At 36.8% G+C, this 22,774-nt stretch overlaps 1 protein-coding gene across 4 annotated transcripts in view; it reads right to left on the bottom strand.

The window, feature by feature from the left end:
* PDE4D (phosphodiesterase 4D) overlaps window positions 1–22,774 on the bottom strand; it is a 313,752-nt gene that overhangs the window by 72,410 nt on the left and 218,568 nt on the right. For all 4 annotated transcript variants that reach the window (XM_058864345.1, XM_058864348.1, XM_058864346.1 and 1 more), the window contains 3 exons: window positions 14,167–14,203; window positions 11,930–12,003; window positions 11,090–11,139 (listed from right to left, as the gene is read on the bottom strand). In XM_058864345.1, the coding sequence (XP_058720328.1) occupies window positions 11,090–11,139; window positions 11,930–12,003; window positions 14,167–14,203 (161 nt within the window). The remainder of the gene's footprint in view (window positions 1–11,089; window positions 11,140–11,929; window positions 12,004–14,166; window positions 14,204–22,774) is intronic.

The raw sequence follows: 22,774 nt of genomic DNA, 5'->3' as shown, positions 1-22,774 counted from the left end.
AAAAACTTAATCAAATTCTACTCACTGAGAGTACTATTGTTACTGCAATTCTAGACTGGACAGTCAAACCAAGAGTAGTAACTGAGAAATGAGTGGAATGAAACCCAGATTTCCACTCATCAAAACTTACTTTAAAAAAATGGTTATGATAATAATGGTAATATGGTTTATTGTGCATAGTAATAATGGTTAATAATGGTCAATGACAGATTCTTGGAAAACAATTTTGCATGGATTCTGTTTATATTGAATGTCATAATTTTAAGATCCAGTGGAAGTGTCAGCTCTGGATGTGGAGTTTTATGGCAGAAATCCATTGATACTCCCTGTGTAATAAAGTGGCCTGTGTAATAAACTCAGGAGTCATTGGCTCTGGGAAAATAATGTGTTTGTCTTTGTGTATAGATGTCAAAAGAAATTCAGAAGTTCTGGGGAGGTTTCTGAAAAAAAAAAAATCTTATTGTGTAACTCTTTCAAATGAGATAAGACTTTTATTTCTCTAGGATGTAGAATGCATTTAAGATCATCAATATAGCAGCAAAGACTATGAGAAAACAGTCCCTACAGCATATAAAGTGCTTTGTCTGTGCACTTACAGGAGTGAATAAAATTTTAAAATTTATTCTACTTATTGGTATATTTTAAAAGATAAACTTGTTATGATTTTGAGTCCAGTATGAAAGTACTAGAACATTGAATTACCAGGTTACTACCTATACAAAATAAATATGTACAGTTTTCCATTATAGTAAAACAATATACTAAAAGTTGAAAGGAAAACAATTTTAAAATTAGAAGCCAGATTATACATTTTTTCCCCCCAGAATTAGTAACCAGAGGATATTTATTTCCTCAAATGTAACTTTTAGCTGGGTGTTTCAGATAAATCCACCTAACAGACTCATGCACAATGACAACGACTGATCCATGTTCTTTGCCTTAGAAGTAGCCTTAAAATTCTCTTCCCATTTACAACTGTGGTGGACTACAGTCTGTTGTGCTGACATTTCCACTTCAAAGGAGAGCCTGACATTTATTCTCAGCTACACATTTCCGAAATGTTAGTGGCACTGAAGCTATGTTTTCATATTACAGGGTTTTCTGTAACAGCAAGAAGGAAAAATTGAAGCCTTGAAATATGCCAGATAGAAATAGTGGCCATGTTAGTGTCTTGCATAACATCCTCTTAATGAAGAAAGCCTTTACAGAATACAGTAAGCAGAAGCCCTTCCATCCTCCCCGGCCCCTTTAAAGGCCAGTTTTTGTTTACAGCTTCAGCTAACAGAACTGACTGTATGAACAAAATCAAGAACACTATTTTCTGAGTCCTGTTCCTCTGCTAAACAACTTCACAATTAAACATTAGATGTGGGGAACAATCTTTTCTGTGAAACAGTTCATGCTTTAGCTTACTGTGCCAGTTGCACAGACTAAAGCCTTTGTTAATGATCCTGACCGTCACCTGGTAACAGTCCATCCTCCAGCAGCACAACCAGCAACACAATACTGAGACAAGTTTGAGAATTTCTAGAACCAATATTGTAAAAAGGAAAGTGGCCAGTATGGACTTTATATATGTGATAACTTTTATTTAAAGCTATGTTACTACTGATGCTTGGGATCTGATCATAGGTAAACCATCTTTAATGTGCTAGCCATGAGTCTGTGAGGCTGTGGGTTTTAGCCTGGGAATTTACTAACACTGAGCATTTATTCTGGTGGATGAAAGCCACACTGTACTTCTTCATTTCTGTTGGTGTCTGCTTCATCAAAACATACAGTTTTCAAAAATAAATGCATATAAGTAAACTTATGTATACTGTGAAGTAGAAATACCTATTTAACAACCAATCTTCAAAGAAATTCTTGGAAAATAATTGCAATTTTTATAGCATTTTTTTTATAGAGAAGACTAACATCTTTTTTGGAGAAAAGAATTTTCAAAATAGAACTGGCAAATATTTCAGCACACTTATGGTCTTACCACAAGCATATTATTTGTTGAAGCAACATTTATTCCTTTGAGCATCAACTCTGTTTAAATAGGTATGTTTAGACAATTGTATTTGTGGAACAGAACTGTGCCCTTCTCTTTTGGAGTGTGTACTGAGGCTGCAAGAAGCCTTGCATTTTTCTTCCTAGTGTCTTCCCACACCATGGCTTTTCACTGCATCATATCATACAGCCACCTCTGCCTCCTAAGGAAGAAATAACCCAAACACAAAATGTAAGTCAAGGGAGTATAAATCTGCAAGGAGAGTGGAACTGCTAGACCAAAGTGTTGTAAAAGACTAATTGGTGCTGCAGTTTCAGATTTTACTCAGCAAAGCAAAAACTCACAGATTTCATCCTGAGAATCAGCAGAATCAAGGTAAACAATGAATATCTGTGGCTGATAGGTAACATGCTTACATACATTTCCAAGCAGCAGAAGCATATGATAATTACATGGTTTAACCACTTGTCTGTTGTTTTCCCCTGTGAAAGGCATATGCATAGTAACTAAGTCAGCTGCTTGCTCTTTGAAAACACCACCTTAAACTGTAAAAACATATATTGCTGTGGGACTAATGCTTCTCTGCTCACCTCCTTTTGTGACAGGTTTTCAGAGTTGAAGACTGAATGAGGAATGATGAGATTCAAACAGATGAGATGGTGGTGAGATTCATGACATGAAATTTGATGAGATTGAGATTCTCTTTATCTTGTATCTGATAAGCAAAATACGCTTTAAGATTCACCCCCAAACTCACCCAAAAAAAAAAAAAAAAAAAAGCAAGCCACTAGAGAATAAATATGTTTCTGCAGCTGAAATGCTGAAATAGATCATACATACAGAACCCTTTCTGTTTAGGAAACAGAAAGAGCAGAGCAACAGCAAAACACAAAACATAATTTGGGGGTCAGGTATCATTTGCCATTGCTTGTATTAGCTGAAATCCAATTTAAAAGAATGAACCTACACAAAATTCTGATTTTTCTTTTTCTTGAAAAGCAGATTCAAACCCAGTAATATTAATAGCAAAACCAATCTACAATAATGATAACAACAGTATTAAAGACTATTCCCCAAACAAATTCTGTTTTCTTTCCTATTAGTTGCCTACTGTCATCTGTTGGACCTTCCCAAATCCCTCTAATAACAGTTAGCTCAGCTTTCAAGGCTTTGAAACTCCTGTTTGATTTTCAGCTTAATTTCTATGGCACAGACTTCTTCCTAGGCTTTTTGTCCTAGTAATCTTTGTAGTCCTTAAATTAAAGACTAATTAGTCAATAGTTCTTACAGTATGTGCACTAAGTAAGCTATTAGCACATGAATTACTTGGTACAAGGGGAATTTTTAAATGCTTGCTAGTCCAATAGTCATTTCTGTATTATGCTCCTGATTTAATTCACATTTTTTAGCATAGTAGTAAGTTACACAGTGGCAAAATTAACTCACTTGGATATAATCCTACCTTGCCCATTATTGTTACTAAGAAAAGACACATTTTATTTTTATCATAATATCATATGATTTAAGAGATTGATCCTAAATTTTTGTCTCTGATCCATATTTTTTATTTGGATTAATATTCATCCAAATTCATATCTAATTTAAATATTCAAATATAATTTCAGAAATTAACTTACTGTTTGCAAAAGGAATAATGAATCAGATTGGCAATTTTATGCTAGTATTTTAATGTAAATATTTTGGAATAATTTTTAATATTTCATAACAACTGAAACTATATGCATGTGACCACAGCTACTTCTTTAACTCAAAACATCATCATAAAGGGAATAAAATTAAGACTTTCCTAGTACAAAAAAAGTTTTCCTCTACTCAAGATAGAGACGAATCTTCTTAATGGTGAGCTGATTAAGGACTATGACAAAAGCACATAAATTTTACAAGTATATTAACAGAAAGCAACAGTGATTGAATTATGAAAACCTGTCTGAGAACTATGGTTTGTGTTTGATTAGGAAATTTAAAAGTTATACCCTAGCACATTTAACATTTCAAGTGAAAGTTCTCCGGTAAGAATTACTGGCTCTTTCATTGCCTCCCATCATTCCTCCTAAAGTCCCAAAGTCAAATTTTGTTAAATTTTTAATGCAGCTCTTCCCTGGCAAGTTGCTGGTAGAGAATACTTTAGATTATCTGGGACTATGCCAGGCTGCCCACTGCTGGAGTCTCTCAAGGATAGTGACATTAAAGTAATGTCCATTGGATAACTCAAGATTTTGCATAGGCATTGTGGGGGTTTAACGTGGATTATCTGAGACACCTGCTTGCCTCTCCTGGCTAAAAAGAGTGCATGTCGCTGTTCAGAGGCATTTGTTACCAAGAGAGCCAGATGGAAGCATGAAGCACAAGATGAAGCATATACAGGCATGTCTGAATACATGACCAGTTGCTTCCAGGTTGACCAGTTCCCACTATCAAGTATTTTCTGAGGTGAGTTACCTGACGTCGGAAAAAGACGTCTTTTTGCATGAATGTGTTATAACTTTTGGCCTGAGAGCAGTAGACTGAATTTTAGGCATTGCTTATTCTTGAAATTTTTAATCCTGAGTTCCTGAGAAAATGCGGTAGGCACAAGTGGATGTTCCTACCACCAGACCTGGAATTACACTTTCCAGCTGAAGATGAGTCATTTTGCAAAATACATGAGGCCAGAGAGAGAAAAGGGAGGCTTTGTTGTAGCTTGTCTCCAGGGCTGTCTGACCATGGCTTCTGGTTGCTCTGATTCACTGCTGTGTTCAGGCTCCTTACTCAGAAACTGGCATATAATAAATGCAGAACTTAGGCACTTTAATGGGAGATTTCAATGTAGCCCTTAATTTTCAAATGGATACTCAGGAAAGTGAATTGGCTTGAATAGGTCAGTTTCTCAGTAATCTATTAAAGGAAAAAAAGATCTACTTTCAAACATATCTTTTAAACTGGACAGGTGATAATGTGTCCCTGATCAGAAATGTCAGAAGCTGGATGAAGGTGTGAAAAGAAAGTACACTTAGACTGCATCCAAGAGTCATACCAAAACCATATCTGCTTCAGTTTTATTTTCTATATTAATCTGACAAAGGACAGCATTTGTAATAGGAATGAGTAAAATGACACAGGCAAGAGTCCTGCTTTCCTTTCTGATTCTTCTCAACTCTGTCCTAAAAACCAAACCACATTTCAGTCTTTTCAGTTGTTCTACTGTTATGAATACAAGAGATACAGCCTGAGGTCATGTACAGTTCTCTGCTGTGCTACACCACCAGTGCCTGCAAGTGACACAGGCTGAAAGGAGAAGAAGGGCATGAAGCTTGTCACCCTGTCTCTCTGCAGTGAAGTGGACAGTTTGGGTAAAACAGTGATTATAAGGATTATAAGGATATAAGGTGATTTAACTGGTGCAGCAAAATATGAGACCAATTTGAAAGTAAGAAGCAATGGGGTTGCATGTCAGATTATTGATGTGGAGATTGATAATGCCTCTCATGTTTTCTTTTAAATGGATACCTAGTCTAACTCCAAAACGTGTGAGTCTTTAACAAAATCAAGGCTCTACTACACTGCAGTCTTATGAAAGGGGAACCTGAAGTGCTAGATGAAGATAACAAGCAGAGGTCTGCCCTATGATGCATTCTAGTCTCTATGTAGCTTAATAAGCACCACATATTTCTAATGAAACAGACTGTTGAAAAACTGAATTAATACACAAGGTCCAAGTGTTGTTGTCCAAATATTGCAAAACATCTACTTTTATTTTCTAATTTTTGACTCATGTGGCTAGTTTTAATTACATGGGCATTCTTGTGGGGACTCTCATAAACTATGACTTATATTTCTTTGTTTAACTTTCTATTTTATGAAAGCTTACATATTTGCCTATCAGGTATCAGTGTTGAAGAGTAGTATTCAAAGGCAGAGAGTATTCTATTTTGCACCCTGGTTTTATTCACTTCCTTGAATATGAGATGATACATCAACAACTTATCTGGTTCAAAACCAGGACAGTCCTCTTGCTGCTCTTCTGCCTTAAGAAGGATAATCACTGTATTACAAACTCACTGACTCTAAAAGAGCCCTACATATAGATCTCATTTGAATATTTTCAGTTAGAAAACTTTTGTAACAATAATTAAAACTCTGAAAATAAAGATGAAGAAAGCATTCAGCAAACCTTCACAGTTGTATCCTGTTAATAACAACCTCTTCCCTAAACTAATGTGGCTGAACTGGAGACAATACTTTTGGAAAAGGAAAACCGGTTTACTGATTTACTCCATTTAAGCAGCTATTTTTTTTATTTGTAGCACATGAAAATGCTGCACCAGCTATGACACTGAGAATTTTTTTCTGAATGCAAGCAATTATGGCTTCCATTTATTAATATCAAATGAGCACAGTGTCTGCATGTGCAAGGGATAAAGCTGCCAATTCAGCCCCAAAGATGAGTAAATGACTGTGGAAGTCTATGTGGGGAGCAGATTCCAAGCTCTCTGATGCCTTACCTGTTAGCTGCATACCTTACTTACTGTGGGTAAGAGGATGTATGAATGAATTTCAGTCTGAATGTAATTTGTGCCCTGTATCTCAAAACAGTATGATTTTGTGTTGTGGCTAGCAAGGCTATAAGTGAGGTAACCCTCTGTCTGGTTATCATGACCTAGAGAAGGCCTTTTAATTATTAACTGAAGAGTACCTGATGTAAATTTAGCTGTTTTTCAAAACTGTCCTATTTATGAAATATGTTAGTGATTGCTTAAGAAAACAATATACAGGTCACTTTAAAGTGCTGTTCACAGTAATGATGGGGAACTGGTTCAACTCTACTAGAACTGTTCAAATCCACTAAAGCTGATGATTATCAATCCTATATTCAAAACACTTGTTATAAAAATTGTAAGCTTATTTTGCAAAAATAAGATAGCTGAAACTAGCTAAAACAGGATATCTGCACTGCTACCTGGTTACTGAATTTCATTGATCAGATGGAGGGATTTCAGTGGACGCTAAATCTAAATATGCTCTGGAATGCAAAATATAAATCAGTTTCTTTTTCTCTACTATTTGAATTCATAGAATCATAAAATTGTTTGGGTTGGAAGAGACTTTAAAAATCATCTAATTGCAACATCTTCCATGAGACTAGGCTGCTCAGAGCTCCTGCTGAAAAACTTCCAGGGATGGGCATTCAGAACTTCTCTGGGCAACCTATTCCAGGGCCTTCACCACCCTCAGAGTTTCCTCCTAGTGTCTATTGTAAATCTGCCCTCTTTCAGCTTAAAACCATTTCCCTCGTGCTATCATGACAAACCCTTGTGAAGAGTCCCTTTTCAGCTTTCCTGTAGGCCCCTTTATGTACTTGAAGGCCACAGTAAGATCACTCCGGAACCTCCCTTTCCCCGAACAGAACAATGGAGCTCCATCAGCCTGTCCTCACAGGAGAGGTGCTCCAGCCCTCTCTGATCATCTCTGACCATGGCTTTCTCTGGACTGGCTCAAGAAGGGGGTCCCAGATCTAGATGCAGTACTACAGGTGAGGTTTCATGCAATGACTTCAGCAAGGCCTTCAACACTGTCACAATATCATCAGCAGCAAACTCTGGAAGTGTGGACTGGATAAGTGGACAGAATTGTTGTATAAAACTGGCAAACTCAATCCTTGAGTCACAGACAGTTTCATTTTTTTGAAAACAAAATATTTGTAATTCACTGGTTGTGATATGAGAATTACTGTCAGTTTGAAAGGGAACACCAGAAATATGATTCATAGTGAGAGAAACCCCTCTTTTGGCTGAAGCACAGAACACCAAGCATGACAGAACCGTTCTGCAAACCCAGTTATCTGAGGCTGATCTCAGTCATGAGAGAGAGACAGCACTTGTAGGAAATTCATATCCCTTTGAAGACTTCTAACAGAAGTTTTCATCTCTGCTTATTCACACTGACTATAGCTAAAACTGATATTTACATTCTAGAGTCTAAAGCAAGTACGAAAATTGCCATCTAAAAATTCTGTTGTTACATGAAAAGCTTCCATGTCCTACCCCCTAATTTATCTGCAAAAGGAACAGTCAGCATGCTGTAGCATAGTTGTTTGATAATGAACATAATATTGTATGTCATTGATATTTGTTAGCTTCTTTCAACAAGTTTCCAAAAGGGATTCAAGCGGATATACTGAATGGAAAAGACTTTATTTTGATCACAACTTCCACGTATTTACATTGAACAATCACCATAAATTTTAAGGCCACCACGGTGGCTGTTGCTTCTAGGATTCTGAACATATGATTCCTGCACTGCTTCACTTCTAAATGTCAAAGTTTCTTACCTTCTTGTTAAGATATGCTGTCACAGTTTAATGCCTCATGGTGAATTCTTAAAATAGCAAATGGGAGAATTTTGCTCTTGTTTTTTAACTTACTTGGCTTCACCATATTGCTTTCCACGTTTCCCTTGTTGGTACCCTCGTATCTCCTGCAGTAGTTCCTTTCTATGATCATCCCTTTGCTCAGAGAAAATCTTCCCAGAGACATGTCTTCCAGGAAATTTAGCAATGTAAAATCTCTATTTTAAGTGTGTGTTTTCTGGTTTATCATCAGTATAGCTTAGTGACACTGTGCCCTCCAGACACCTAGATTGCTATCTTGCCAATAAGTTCTGGCTGAGATTGCAAGCTGAGCCATCTGGATGACATAATGAAGCTCTACCCTAGCTGTATTTTTCTGGATACTCCATGACACAAATTCTGAGAACAGCAAACCAGGAGGAAGGATCTGTATAAGCTAAATTTTGAAAATTCCCCACAAGAATTAAAAAACTATGTAATATCTGAAAGGGTTTTCAATAATTCTGTGAAATGTAGCAAAAGTGTTTTTAATATATCTTTCTCCTTAACATATAGCTGTTAATTTTTTTTTATATTAAAAGATTTAATAGGATTCCATATGGCCCAAGAAAAAAACCTATGCATATTTCTGCACCTATGCTATGAAATTTGTTGCTATGGAAATATCAAAACCAGCTTATAAATAAGAACAGGAAAACACTTTCATGCAAAATAGTATCCAGCCTCAATTTCTATTCAATAGTCAAAACTAATTGTAGCCATTTTCATGCTTTATAGTGGCTTAATATCTTTGTTATATCATGAAAGTCTTTCAACCACTTATATCCAGTGAACACAGGCTCTAGATCATTCAATTCAATGCATAATTTGGGCACAGGAATTCCAACATCATTTCTGAGAAATCAGACGAAATTAAATTAGATTAAATTATCCTTAGTATTCTTTGCCTTTTCTTGCTGCCTTTGAATTTATTGGCAAAGAATTTTCTAGATTAATTGGAGAGCTGACTGAAGTACCTTCCTTTTAAACTTTAAAATTTCAGATGATTTATGCCTGATGTGTAGAGTACACTCTGAGAATAAATTGAATGGAAGCCTTCCCATCAGGGGGAATTTAAAAAGAGCAACAGCATCTTCCAACAGAGAGTGTCTTGGGTCCTGCTGTCTGAACAGCTTCTCCTGCTGGAGAAAAGAAGCTGACCTTTGACAGGCAAATAGCTGTGGGAGATCATGTAAGATAGCACTCAAATGCACGCACACCTTCTCTTCTGGATATCCTATTTACTTTTATTGTCATGAATTTCACTGTGTTATAGGTTTTCTAAAGTTAGTCCCTTGGAGTTAAAGAAAGAGGCCTATTTTTGAGTATCTCTGTCTCCAGTTAATGTATTTCTGGATTACTCTGCTATGAGACAAATCACAAAATCAGAAATAGATAAAATATCCATAACTGAAATGGTTTATAGAGAGCGATTTGAAACCAGTGCCCAAAATTACCTCTTCAAGAAATATATTAACAAAGGCTCATGAATATAATTGGTCTACATATATAGCTATATCTTCTTTCTATTATTTAATAAATATGATGCCTTTCTGTTAATAAAACAGATATAAACACCTAAGCTTCTGTCCCCTGATGAGCCCTACACACAAATGCTTGTATTGCATGAGTTCTTGGGAGAATAAAATTGTACAGAACTGCCAAGACTGGGTCCTTTTAAGGTGAGAGGTTAGCTGAAAAAACCCTTAAAACATTCCAGAGCCTAAATGCAGAAACTATTGAATATTGAAAAGCCACACTAGTCCTCAAAAGTGCTGAAGTACCACTTTTTCTTAGAGATACAAATGTATAATTCAATTAAAAAGATAAGGAATTTTGAAAATTATTGAAAATTGCATTTCTGGTTGTGGTTTATATAATAATTCACCTGTTTAGTAAGTGTCTGTATACTTTCATCAGGAAGAAAAGCAAATGCTCTTTCACTCTGACAGAACACATGATAGAGAAAGTAACTAAATGGAAAATTACATAGTGTAAATTGTGAATTAACATGATGCAAAAAAATATGGGGGCCAATAAAGTGTATTTCCATAAAGACATCCAAGACCAATTTGTCATCAAAATAACCAAAAGTAGTGTGGGGTAAAATTTTCCAAAATATGAATGTAATTTACACTGCTAGTCTTGTTTTTAAGTCAGTTTCCTTAGAAATAATACTATATTTTACAAGGATTTTTTTTCTCATACAAATGTTATAAAAATAGGATTTACAATTCTAAAGCAGAAAATCCAGTTTCAAAAATTTCTCCTCATACCATAAGCACTTTTAAAGTGAAGCCCTTGTGTCTGTATAGCTAGAGAACTCTATGTCCCAAAAGGAACATGAATATAATTTAATGGAACTGAATTGAATGAATTGAATGGATTCCTCATATCAGTTTTTTCAACTAGATTTCCTTGTTGTTACTAATTAATGTATTCATGACATAGCTACACACCAGTATAAAAGGAAAAAGAACTGGGAAATAACTTAAATTCACACTGAAATAATAAAATAGAAATCAGAATTTAGCAGGATAGAACACTAAAAGTCAATAATTTGAGTCTCTATGACTCAAATACTCAAAATCTCTTTAATAAAACTGATATAACTATATGAAGTGATATAAAGATATGAAGCAATGTATGTTTCTTAATATAAAATGCATTTTTCAGTTAGATGTTTTTTATAAATAAATTATTCTTACCTGTTATTGTTGCTTTGTTAATAGATGGTTGGCTACACATTGGCGATCTTCTGTTGAAAAGGAAATGAGAAAAGGTTTAAGCCTTATAAATACACTGATGACTGTATCCCTGAACAATATAACAGAAAATACATTACCTGGGAATTTATTTGGGAACTCCAGGACAGGCATATTTTAGGAACTTACAGGTTTATTAAAAGCCTGCATAATCACATCTAGAGCTTATACATAATTTGAAATGTGACTTACAAACATATACAAAGACATTCTTTTCTTTGGAATGCTAATTACTTCTAGGTGTCGAGATGCATGTTTTGGGTGAGGGAAATGACTTCACTATGTTTGCCAGTGTAACAAACCTTAGTGTTAATTGTGATGCTGTTACACGACTGGAGTGAGATCATATTTATAATGCCTAATTTGTAGTTACAAACTGACTGAGGATAGGTAGAGTATCACTACCTTGGCTGAGTGAAGTAGAGCTCTAGGTTCAGATCATGCAACTAGCTGCCAGTGAGTGCAGCTGTCTGCTTACTCTGTTTCATTTGCAAGACTCAGACTGTGCCTGAATGATCATCTTTGAATGATCTTAGACATATGACTACTTTATCTAAAATCATATAAGGTGAAAAAAACCTACTCCATTTTTATGCAAGGACAACAATGTCAAGATCAATTAGAAGGCAAGGGGGCTGTTGTCTCAGTTACCAATGATAACATCTTATTGTTTTATGCAGGTTTGGTGGCACAAACTGAAATCTGTGACATCTGTTTGTGTTCTTAGCTTACATTAAAAAAGTATCACTGCAAAAATTTCAGTGGCCAAAAAATGACACTCACTTGCTGGGTGCGCGGTCTTGTAAATTGGTTAATGCAGCAAAGTTATTCCGGACAGTACGCAGGCTGGCCAGAACCTGGAACAAAAAAAGTGGTTTCAGTATAAATTTCTGCACAAGTGAGACGGATCTATCTCTGCTCCACTGTGCTGAAAGAAAATGGAAAGCACGTTGCAAAACCACTGTAAAAGGTTTCCGGGGATGGTTAGTCTGGAACCTTTGGCTACTATATAACAATAGTATGTCTGTAATACAAAGGTAGTAGTTTATTTCTATTTTTTGTTCCCCTCATAAACAACTCATCTGTTTGAAGGCAGGCTGACTTGCAGGGGAGGAAAGATTTTACATAATTCTACTTATTTCTTTAAAATAGCAATGAAAGGATTTGAGTTTGGAAGATAATAGCCCATTCAACCCTAATACCTAATGCATAAGAAACAATTACAGAATCTTTATTTGTAGTTCAGTCCCCATAAACTCCAAAGGACAAAGGGAATGAGATTGTTGAGACTTCCAGGAGAAGTAAAAAAGTGTCTCCTCTAAGAGACACAGTTGATTCGGGAACTTAGTACAGAAGACCAGAGAAAGAGGAAGTTATCCCTTGAGAATGCAGGAAAAGTCTGCAGGCTCTTACAAGTTTTACTCATTGGGGAAGATGACAAGAATGAACTGCTTCCTTTCTGGACTTAAATACAAGCAAGATAACAGGCAATTAATGTAGTGGAAAGAAGTGTCTTGTTATAAGTGGCATAGGCAGCTGGGTAACATGTAAAAAGTTTTGTGCCACGTGAGGATAATAAGATGAACCTCTCTGTCAGGGAGAGGTAGTTCAGCTTATGAGGAACCATGAGTTGATTGGAAATGGGAGAAAGCAGCAACACTAATCACTGGTACGTCTTTGTAGAAATTGACCTTTTTTTTAATCCTCAGCCCAGTCTGGGCTGGGTTTCTGGTGGACCCATCTAAAGAATAACAGAAACAGCAATGGGGAATTTGGTTTCAGAGATCTGAGCTGAGGAGTGCACAACCCTCTTTTCATAGAACCTTAAATGTATACAGGAGGTAGGAAGGGAATAGGACATTGAAGAAAAAAGAATAAATTAATGAAAGCTTTTAACAGAAGGTATGTAAGAACTAGCAATGATTGGCAGTGTTCAAGCTATTGCAGGTAATTTCCAAAAGAATTAAGATAATAAAAAGTAAAATTGGCTAACTAAACAGTATTAATTTTGTTATATTTTTCTTTCCAAAAATCAGGAAGCAAACTGACTTATTTTTAACTCAGCATGGATTAAAAAAAATTATATGTCATCAAATTTGCATGTTCAGGGTACAGTGGAGATTTCAGAGCACTTTTATAAAAGGTCCTTGCTTAATCTTTTCTCTGCTAGTAAAAGATTATGATTTTATTAATATTAAGGGCTTGATTGAGTCTTATAAATATCACATCTGTTTGCAATATAATTAAATATATAATAAACTATTAATTTAATATTATTTATCAGTTTATTCTTCAACCAAAGCAACTTGCATAATATGGCTGAAGCTGCCACTTTATTCTTACTTGAGACTGCTGTGTGACTCAACCTTTCTCTTTCCATTCACCTTCAATCACATATGACTTCATAATTGCAGTGATTTGACTATAATTCCTGTTTTGAAGTAAAACCCATCATAATGAGTTCAAGAAATAGCAATGTTAACTTTTCAGACTTGATAAGGCAGCTCTATTGTGAAGAATTGTGGCATTTTAATCTGAATTATGAAGAATTTTGAGCTGGTATTTTATAAACCAGAATCTGAATAGAAAAAACAAACTTGGTTTTGTAAAGGAACATAACTGTTCTGAGAGAAATTTATCTCATGTCTTAAACTCTCATTGTAGTTAATGCATAAAAGATGTTCAAATGGAGAAATTGTAATTAGAAAAATATCAGAATAACAGGAATCAGAGGTTTGTCTTAATCACGACTGCCTGCTACAGTATTTGGAAAGAGATCAAAGGTGTCTATCATGCTGTTGCATTTCAACTTTTCAGATAATCAAAAAGCATTAAAAAAGAGAGGTACAGTTAACAGAGTGGGAGGTTTGTGGCTTTCTGTTGAAACACTTGTTTCATACAAACATATATCATATCATATGGAAAACAAGCATAATAATATAATATAGAAAACAACTGGTTTGACCATTTTATCTTTAAATTACAAGGCCATGTGAGAAATATGGAAAAGCTGTGCCTACCTGAGCAAATGGTGTCACAATCAAGTCATCTCCATGTCTGAAAAAAATGAGCAGAGTTGTCAGTAAGGTATCACCAAAAATTAGCTGCTTTAACAGAAAGAAAATCAGGTTTTACAATCCAGTATAGGTAGCTTCAGTTTTATTCTTCCGCAGTTACACTTTATTATTGCTCCACACATTTTTTGAAAAGCAAATATCAACTTAGTTTTTGCCCAACTGCCTGGAAAGTCTATGGGAAGGTTGACAGACCAGCCACTTTCTGTGCCATGGGTTGGGAAGGTGACTGACCATCCAGGATTAATCTACAGACATATCATCTCAAAGGGTGGAGGTGAAAAGTTCCAAAAGTGACTCCATGGAGGGTTGTCACCAGGCTTGTGAGGACAGAACAGGTGGACGGCTGGGCAGCACAGATTTTTATTATCACAGATAATAAAAACCTACTAAAACTTCCAAACTGACTGAGACTTCTGTAGTTATGGGGTCTGTGATCAAGGGTGTGCTGTCACTGTGGAAACTTCACCTCCATGGGGTGGATGCAGGAACAAGGTGCCAGGATGACACAGTGTAAGACAAAAGGCAAGAGAAATAGGGTCCTTCTCTTCCACATGCTAGCTGAAATGATTGTCAAAACTACAGTCCTGTAAACATCAATAGACTGAAGTACATAAAAGTTGCATCTGTGGCATTGAGGATATAAAGTAAAAACATAGGGACAGGGAAAATTTGGCGTTTTTAGTTATCCTATACAGTATAAGGCAGCAACCAAGGTGAAAAGAAATTTTCCAAAGACAAAAATACAGTATGTTTTTAATTTTCTTGTAGTTCCCTGCAGTGGATTTATCATGATAAGTTACAAGTTGCAACTTCTAATAGATACTACCATTGATTTGGTGCTATTTTAATGTTATTTAAGTTTAAGCATAAAATATGAGTTTTGAAATTTGGATTTCAAGTCCATGAAAATCTAATTAGAAAAAGGCTGATAAATGGAGAAATCTAACTTGTGTTTCACTTGCTACAACATTAATCTTATAATCTATATACTGTCCACAAGACAGCAATGGTTTGCAGATATTGCAAAAACCTAATTAAAATGATGTGCAATCTGTGCCATTGTACAATCAGCCTGTAAAGATGAAACAAAACTCCCCAGTATTAAAGATCATCAGGATGTTTAATAACTGTGTAACTATTTTTATTATCATCTCTTTTATTCTTTTTGTAATAAAAGAATGAATTTTTAAACACCCTGTGGAAGAAATCTGCACTTTGAGCACAGTCTTTGCAGGAATGGCTGGAACAGGGTGTTGCTTCAGGTGAAACCACAGGTCCAGACTGAATAAAAATTGTATGAGCCTGACTCTTAGAACAAACCAAAAGAAACATGTCCTCCATGGGAGGAACTCAGAGGCTTTAATTGCCCAGGGAAGCCAAATCCAATCAGGTATAATAGGCAACATGAATCAGCCCAGAGCATTAACAGGAGAGTTAATGACCAGCTGGGTTTAGTACCTCTTTATGTTTTCATTGAGTCAGGAAAACATAGGCAAATGTCCTACACTATAATTTTAGATAAGGGTTGCTTAATGAATTACACAAAGGCTTTAGCAGAAGATAAGCCAAATGCCTTTTTTTTTCTTTTTTTTAAATCCTGTTCTCCACTGAAAGAGAGTGTGACTATGCTACTTCAATTCCAGGAAAATTATGCTCTTTGTCTTTGAGTTCTATGAAATGGCATTATCTGATATGTGACAGCTGGCTTAAATGTTTCTCAGTAGTCCTTTAATTTCTTATCTTTTATAAAGGATCTTTTTATTATTTGCATAGAGCTACTCCATTTTTAGCTTGTTTTAACACTTAAAGGGGGCCCAGCTCAAAACATAAAACTATTCTTTTAGTGATCTAGTCTAATTTGCACATTTGGAAATTATGAAAGGGCAGAGTTCTGAAGATGAAAGTGTTTACAGGTAGCAGCAGAACTGGACAAAGGATAAAAATATTTAGTTGTTTCTACCTGAAAATAAGACAGTGGAGACATGGAGACAGCTCTTTCTAGAAGCTGTCAGTGGCAAACACTCTGAATGCCCAATACATGATGTGAATGCACAAAACATTCACCAGTACCTCAGAATACCAGATAGCTCCTGAAACATAGACACTAACAGTTTAGCTCAGACTGGCAAGAAAATATGAAAATATGATTGTCCTCCTCAAAAATCTCTTGTGGGATTCTTTACTGTAAATGGTATTTCCTGTTCTTCCCATTTAGCCTGTTTCCCACTTCTTGGATGCTGAGGCACTCATAAAAGGTAACAGCTACATCTTCTAGGCTTTCTGCCCTGCAGGATCATTTTTTGATTTTATGTAAAATAACATGATCCCACTTTTCTCATTTTCAAACTTGACTCTACTTGAGCTGTTTCTGGACTGCATTTCACTGAAGAACACTGATACCATACTGTAGCTTGCTCTTCTGTATCAGAGGAATGATTAAGTAGTAATTTAAGGTACTGAAATCAAGCCAGGACTTAATTTTCACTTTTCAATCTCCTGTGTGTCAAGAGCAACAATTTCAGATATTGAAATTATTTTGGTGATTTTGATACTGAAAGCACAGATATCCACAGCTTTCACAAAATAATTTAGCCCTCACCAGACCACTTGAACTGCAATGCAATTGTAAAAGGTGGTGAGCAATCTTTGATCCACTTTGGGTCAGAAAATCTGGACTAGGTGAGAGTGGTCAAAAATGGACCAGACATGTCCAAAGAAGCTGTGGTAATTTTTGTATAGAACAGGAAGAACATATGATTCAAAATGCAATTGATAAACAGTGTACTACAGTGTAATAAACACTGCAATGGATGAGTGCCCTCCTGTCTCCAGATGACATGGAAGCTGATGGGTCATTCTTTCTGGATTCTAGATAGGATAGTGCCACACATCTGTATACAGAAGCAGCAAGAGGGAATGTAAATACTACAATATGTCACAAGCTTCTAAATATAGACAGAGGTATTAGCATTTAAAGTTAGAGGAAGTTGTTCACATCAGTGTTAGACTCTCTTAATGCCTGGCATACTTGTTCACATCTTCACTTTTCAAAGGAAATACAGGTTTGAAAACAGAATATTTTTCACATAGCCACAAAATTTAAAAAGATCAATTCTCCACACCAAAGAACACTTCTAATACATGCGCCAGCCCAAATGAGATGAATGACTGTTACATGAAAAACAAGCCAAACTTTCTTTAGCAGACCAAAGATTATACACCACATTGCAAACCAGTAGCCAAAGCACAGTGGTGAAGCCTAGACTTCTGAAAATTTATTTTTCTTCCTAACATTTTCTATATGACATTTGAACTCACACCATATAACCTATGCTGATCTCCAGCCTGAGGAAGAGATGAAAGTACTGTATTAAGTCAGAAGTTAGTTGAATGTGTTCAGTACAAACGTTCTTCTTCCTTTCCTCAGGATTGACATCAATTTGTCTCTTCTGTCCCAGTCACAGAGAACAGTAATTAACTTTTCTTCTATTAATAAGGAACTTAGAGATGCATGGACAGACAGAGAAGCAGGCAGGAAGATTAACACAAGGATAAGACAGGGTGACTGCATAACCTTTGCTTCATAATTAAACTGTCATAATTAAATATAACATCTAATAAGAGAAGAAACTAGAGAGATATTCTGCAGACCTATCAGGATATAGTTAAGAGTGGATTTTTTTATAGAGGTCAGAAAAAAGTCATGCTATCCATTACGGACTAGGAAATCCCAGGCTTTAGAGACCATGAGGAGAGTAGGGACTTGCCACTCTGGAGCTTCACAGGGAAGGTCCTCAAGGTTTGTCTTTCTAAAGGCAATAGTAAACATAAATTAAGACTTTCTAGGTCATTCTAGACTTTCACATGAATACCAACTGAGTGATCTTGAGGATGTGCATTGAAGTTGTGAGATATAAACAGATAAAATAGGAGCTCTGCGTTATTTAAACAGAGGGGAGAAAACATACAACACACATTTATACCAGTTTGATATAAATGTACCAGTTTAAAGTATGATCTTTGCAACACTCATTCACTTGAATCAAAACCTTACTTATATTCCCAAGAGAAGTACTGCCTGAGGATGCCGGTCAGGCCTTAAATCCAACTGGCATAGTCCATGTTGCACTCTCTGGCTACAAAATTTGAACATAGACCATTTGAAAGAATAAAGCTGCTAACTGAATTGAAAAGCCCAAGAAGACAGTGGCTGTATAGAATCCCTGAATGAAACTCCACATCAAGAGCTAAGGTTTTCATCACACTATCATATGAATTTACTCCATTTTAAAATAATTTTATCTGTGTGCCTTTCCTTTCCTTTCCTTTCCTTTCCTTTCCTTTCCTTTCCTTTCCTTTCCTTTCCTTTCCTTTCCTTTCCTTTCCTTTCCTTTCCTTTCCTTTCCTTTCCTTTCCTTTCCTTTCCTTTCCTTTCCTTTCCTTTCCTTTCCTTTCCTTTCCTTTCCTTTCCTTTCCTTTCCTTTCCTTTCCTTTCCTTTCCTTCCCTTCCCTTCCCTTCCCTTCCCTTCCCTTCCCTTCCCTTCCCTTCCCTTCCCTTCCCTTCCCTTCCCTTCCCTTCCCTTCCCTTCCCTTCCCTTCCCTTCCCTTCCCTTCCCTTCCCTTCCCTTCCCTTCCCTTCCCTTCCCTTCCCTTCCCTTCCCTTCCCTTCCCTTCCCTTCCCTTCCCTTCCCTTCCCTTCCCTTCCCTTCCCTTCCCTTCCCTTCCCTTCCCTTCCCTTCCCTTCCCTTCCCTTCCCTTCCCTTCCCTTCCCTTCCCTTCCCTTCCCTTCCCTTCCCTTCCCTTCCCTTCCCTTCCCTTCCCTTCCCTTCCCTTCCCTTCCCTTCCCTTCCCTTCCCTTCCCTTCCCTTCCCTTCCCTTCCCTTCCCTTCCCTTCCCTTCCCTTCCCTTCCCTTCCCTTCCCTTCCCTTCCCTTCCCTTCCCTTCCCTTCCTTCTTATAAAAACATAGCAAGCATTAAAGTATTGAGAAATCCACACTGCCTATATACAGTGTAAAAAATAAGAAAGATGAACACTAATGTACTCTTCTGCTTCTGTCAGAAAATACATGGCAGCTGCCTTTTGCAGTGTAAATATCTATATTTGGATAAGACACAGCATCCACTCATTTCTGTATCCAAGTCTGAATCAGACTTACTGTCCAATAGCGTGTCTCATCTTAGATGAGACATTTGTGTTTTGTTTGCATATATGTTGAAACACAATTATAGCACATACAAAACCACAAATGAAAGATAGAGAATAAGCTGATAGAGTATCCTAACTGCCAGGATTTTATTTTCTGTCCCAATAACATTTCATATTTGGAGTCAAATATGCACTCACAAAACATATGAATTAGTTATGCTAAAGTATTCACACTGCTCAGATTCATATTTTAGCAGCAATGAAAGACAATCCTAGAGTTCACCGATAGGGCAATGGAAACATCAGGTAATGGTACCAGCCATCAGAAGCTGTGCTTTGAGGACAGTGAGCAGCAGTGGCTGCCTGCTCCATGCAGCTTGATCTTTATCATCATCATCTGCATTTCAAAAATACAAACAGGTTGGTTTACAACACTGATGTTGTGAAGTCAGAAATCACAGTACTCCAAGTCAGCTTATTCTGCAGGAATAGTACTTATGTCATGTCATCTCAATTTTTAAAGACTGAGTAAAATTTTCTAGTACTCAGATTGCTTAGGCCTTGCACAAAAAGCCAAGAGTAAATGAGTGTAAGTGGTAGCTCTTAATGTTTTGCCCACATTGCAAAATGGGTTTACAGCTTTTCCTAGATAGCCAGTGGGTTATTAGTGATTTGCATGTCTCTGAAAGGGTAAGCACAATGAGGGGAATGATGATGCATCTCAGGAAGGGGATATAGTCTATGGCACTGTGAGCAGGCTGGGATTTAGGACTGAGAGAACAAGCAATTAAAATTGATATTGGAGCGGGTTGTTTTTCCCAGAGCATTTATTTATTTCTGTGGACATGTACGTAAGAGGATTGTTAAAAAGAGCTACTTGAAACCACATAAATTAGACCCTGAATGAAGCAGACTCTCATCAACTATTGTCTGAGTGTTTCAGAACACCACAATTTTCTATAACACTGTGCAGTTATGTCCTTCTGATACATCTGTCTAATTCAGCAACAGAGCTAGCCCTAATTAGTAAAAAAGTATTGCTGTAATATTGGGGGTTCAGTACAGTGAGTTTAATTGAGCTTAACCAGATGAAGGAGGATTGGCTCAGAAAAACCACAGCATCTGAGAAGTCCAGCAAAAAGAAATGCTGGTCATAGTAATTCTCCTTGGACTGTCAAACTAAGCAAGTGAGATTTAGAAAAACAGACAAAAGGGAGAAAAAATTTCTAAAGCAAAAATGTCACCAGGAAAAACTTCAGATATAAGATCTTTCCAAAGATCCCAATTGACTTCACAGGGAGCACATCTTTACTCCACTATGATGTTGATGAAGAAGAAAATTCTTGTCTGACTCACAATCAGAGATCCAAAAAACTGCAAAACAAATGTGGATTATTAGATTTGGCTAATATACATGTTATGTACTAAAATATCTGGAGTTTCCTAGATGCAACTTATATTTTATATAAGAAAATACTTTAATTTTCATGTCACCTTTTTAGCACCTCAGGTCCTGAAGATACACTTGATTAGGCTTTGAATTCTTGGAATCTACCCTGTTGCAGTTGTCAGGGTTAGGTTATCCAAACTGCAATCAGGCTGAGCTGCAGCAGCACCCTGAGTGAGAAGCTCTCTCAAGATGTGGAAAGACAAAAGGACCACATCTGTTACAAACCAAGGAACTGGAAAGGAACAATGTTAGCAATACTAAATCAGTGTTTTGAGGTTTAAGCCAGAGACTATCAGGTACATACTATCTGGCTATGCGTGCACCTCAGTGTGCATCAATAGCTCCCTTTTACCGTGCCTCTGCTTTTGACCAGATTAAAGAAATAAAAGATTTTGCTGGGTAACGGGCTATTTTTGGTCTCAGTGACAGTGGTCAGAACCAAGACCAATCCAATCCAGAAGCTTCATTCAGAATTGCTGGATGAGCTGGAATCAGAATTGGCTATCTCAAAAAACCAGGAAGTACTACTATATTATTCCTGTCCTATATAATGTGCTCCAGAAACAGTACTAGGCTTTTTCCATCTACCAAGAAAGTCTCCTAACACCTTTGGAAGAGTTTGACGACCACCAGGATCTCTTATGTCAGTCCCAGCTACTTTACTCAGAGGCTTAAACCTTTTCCAAAGATGCTGCACTCACACATCTGACTTGCACAATCTGCCTGAGGAAATCACAAAGGTAGTGATATAGTGGACCATCACAGTAGGATGCCAGCATGATGTGTAATATAAAAAACCATAGATAACTCAAGAAAACATTTGTATCATATTGCCCTAGTCATCCACCAAGCTTCAATGCTTTAATTCTGTCATAATATAGCAGACCATTTAGATTACAGGAGAATGGTGGGGAACTGAGTAACTAGCCAGACAGACAGGCAGAATTAAGTCACACAGAATTACTCAGTCCTGAAGGGAAACAGAGCATGGCCTTGCCAGTGTTTCACTGCTGCAGGTGGTTTTCCTTCTAAAATCAGAAGGTAGTCTGCCTGGGGCCACTGAAGCAATGGCAATGGAAAAGGAGCTACAGGAGTGTGGGGCTTTGTTTTGTGTGTTGAAGGAGAGGTGGATTAAGCCACAGGAGATAGAACTTTGAGAAGAATGCTGGACTCAATCAGAGCAGTACCGGCCAACTCAGCAGTGCCACTATTGGACTGTTCATATGACCAAAATCATCATTTAGCTATATCAAGGCTGGAAAACAAACAGGCATCAGAGACTACAGAGTATTTCTGTTTTCTTCTCAGGTTCAGGAAAATTAGTGGCTGGGTTTACATACATGACTGAAAGCAATCAAGTTAGTGACACTTAATGAGTTACTGTTAGTGAGCTTTGATAGCATTAGGTGACACACATAAACTCTTACCTTGTTGCAAATGAAAATAAAATGTGTTGCCTGGAACTACTTTTAATCATCGGGCATTTTGTTTCTTGCTTGTCCCTGTCCCACATGCTTAAGTGCTTAAAACTGGATATGGATGGATTCCTTCTGAAGAATAGGACTACATGACTTTCCATGTGGGCCTCTTCCTGATGCCAAAGATTTTAAAGATTCCCTCTTTAAAAGAAATAGCAGAGCTGCTGAGAGCAAGGCACTCATGCAGTGTGAGAGAGCTTGCTATCAGCCAGCCACAAATGATCTATAAAAGGTCTATAAAAAAATGGTCCCTTAACCAAATTCAGAGGTCCCTAAATGTAAGAAGAAACATTCCAACTTCAAGAAAAAGACATCAGATTTTTAGACTGTACACTTCCAGGGATTGAACTCTACAACTAACTGAGCATTAGTGCCATTAAAAGAATTCAAAAGATTCAGTTTGTGCCCTGAAGGGTGGAATCACACCCAAAGTTCTGCTGGGTTTTGAAATAAATTTGACCTGTGCATGTAGATGAT

The sequence above is a fragment of the Poecile atricapillus genome, chromosome Z, assembly GCF_030490865.1.
Source record: "Poecile atricapillus isolate bPoeAtr1 chromosome Z, bPoeAtr1.hap1, whole genome shotgun sequence".
In the NCBI taxonomy this organism is placed as follows: domain Eukaryota; kingdom Metazoa; phylum Chordata; class Aves; order Passeriformes; family Paridae; genus Poecile; species Poecile atricapillus.
The sequence above is the reverse complement of the archived record's forward strand: the minus strand, read 5'-3'. Positions and strand labels throughout refer to the sequence as shown.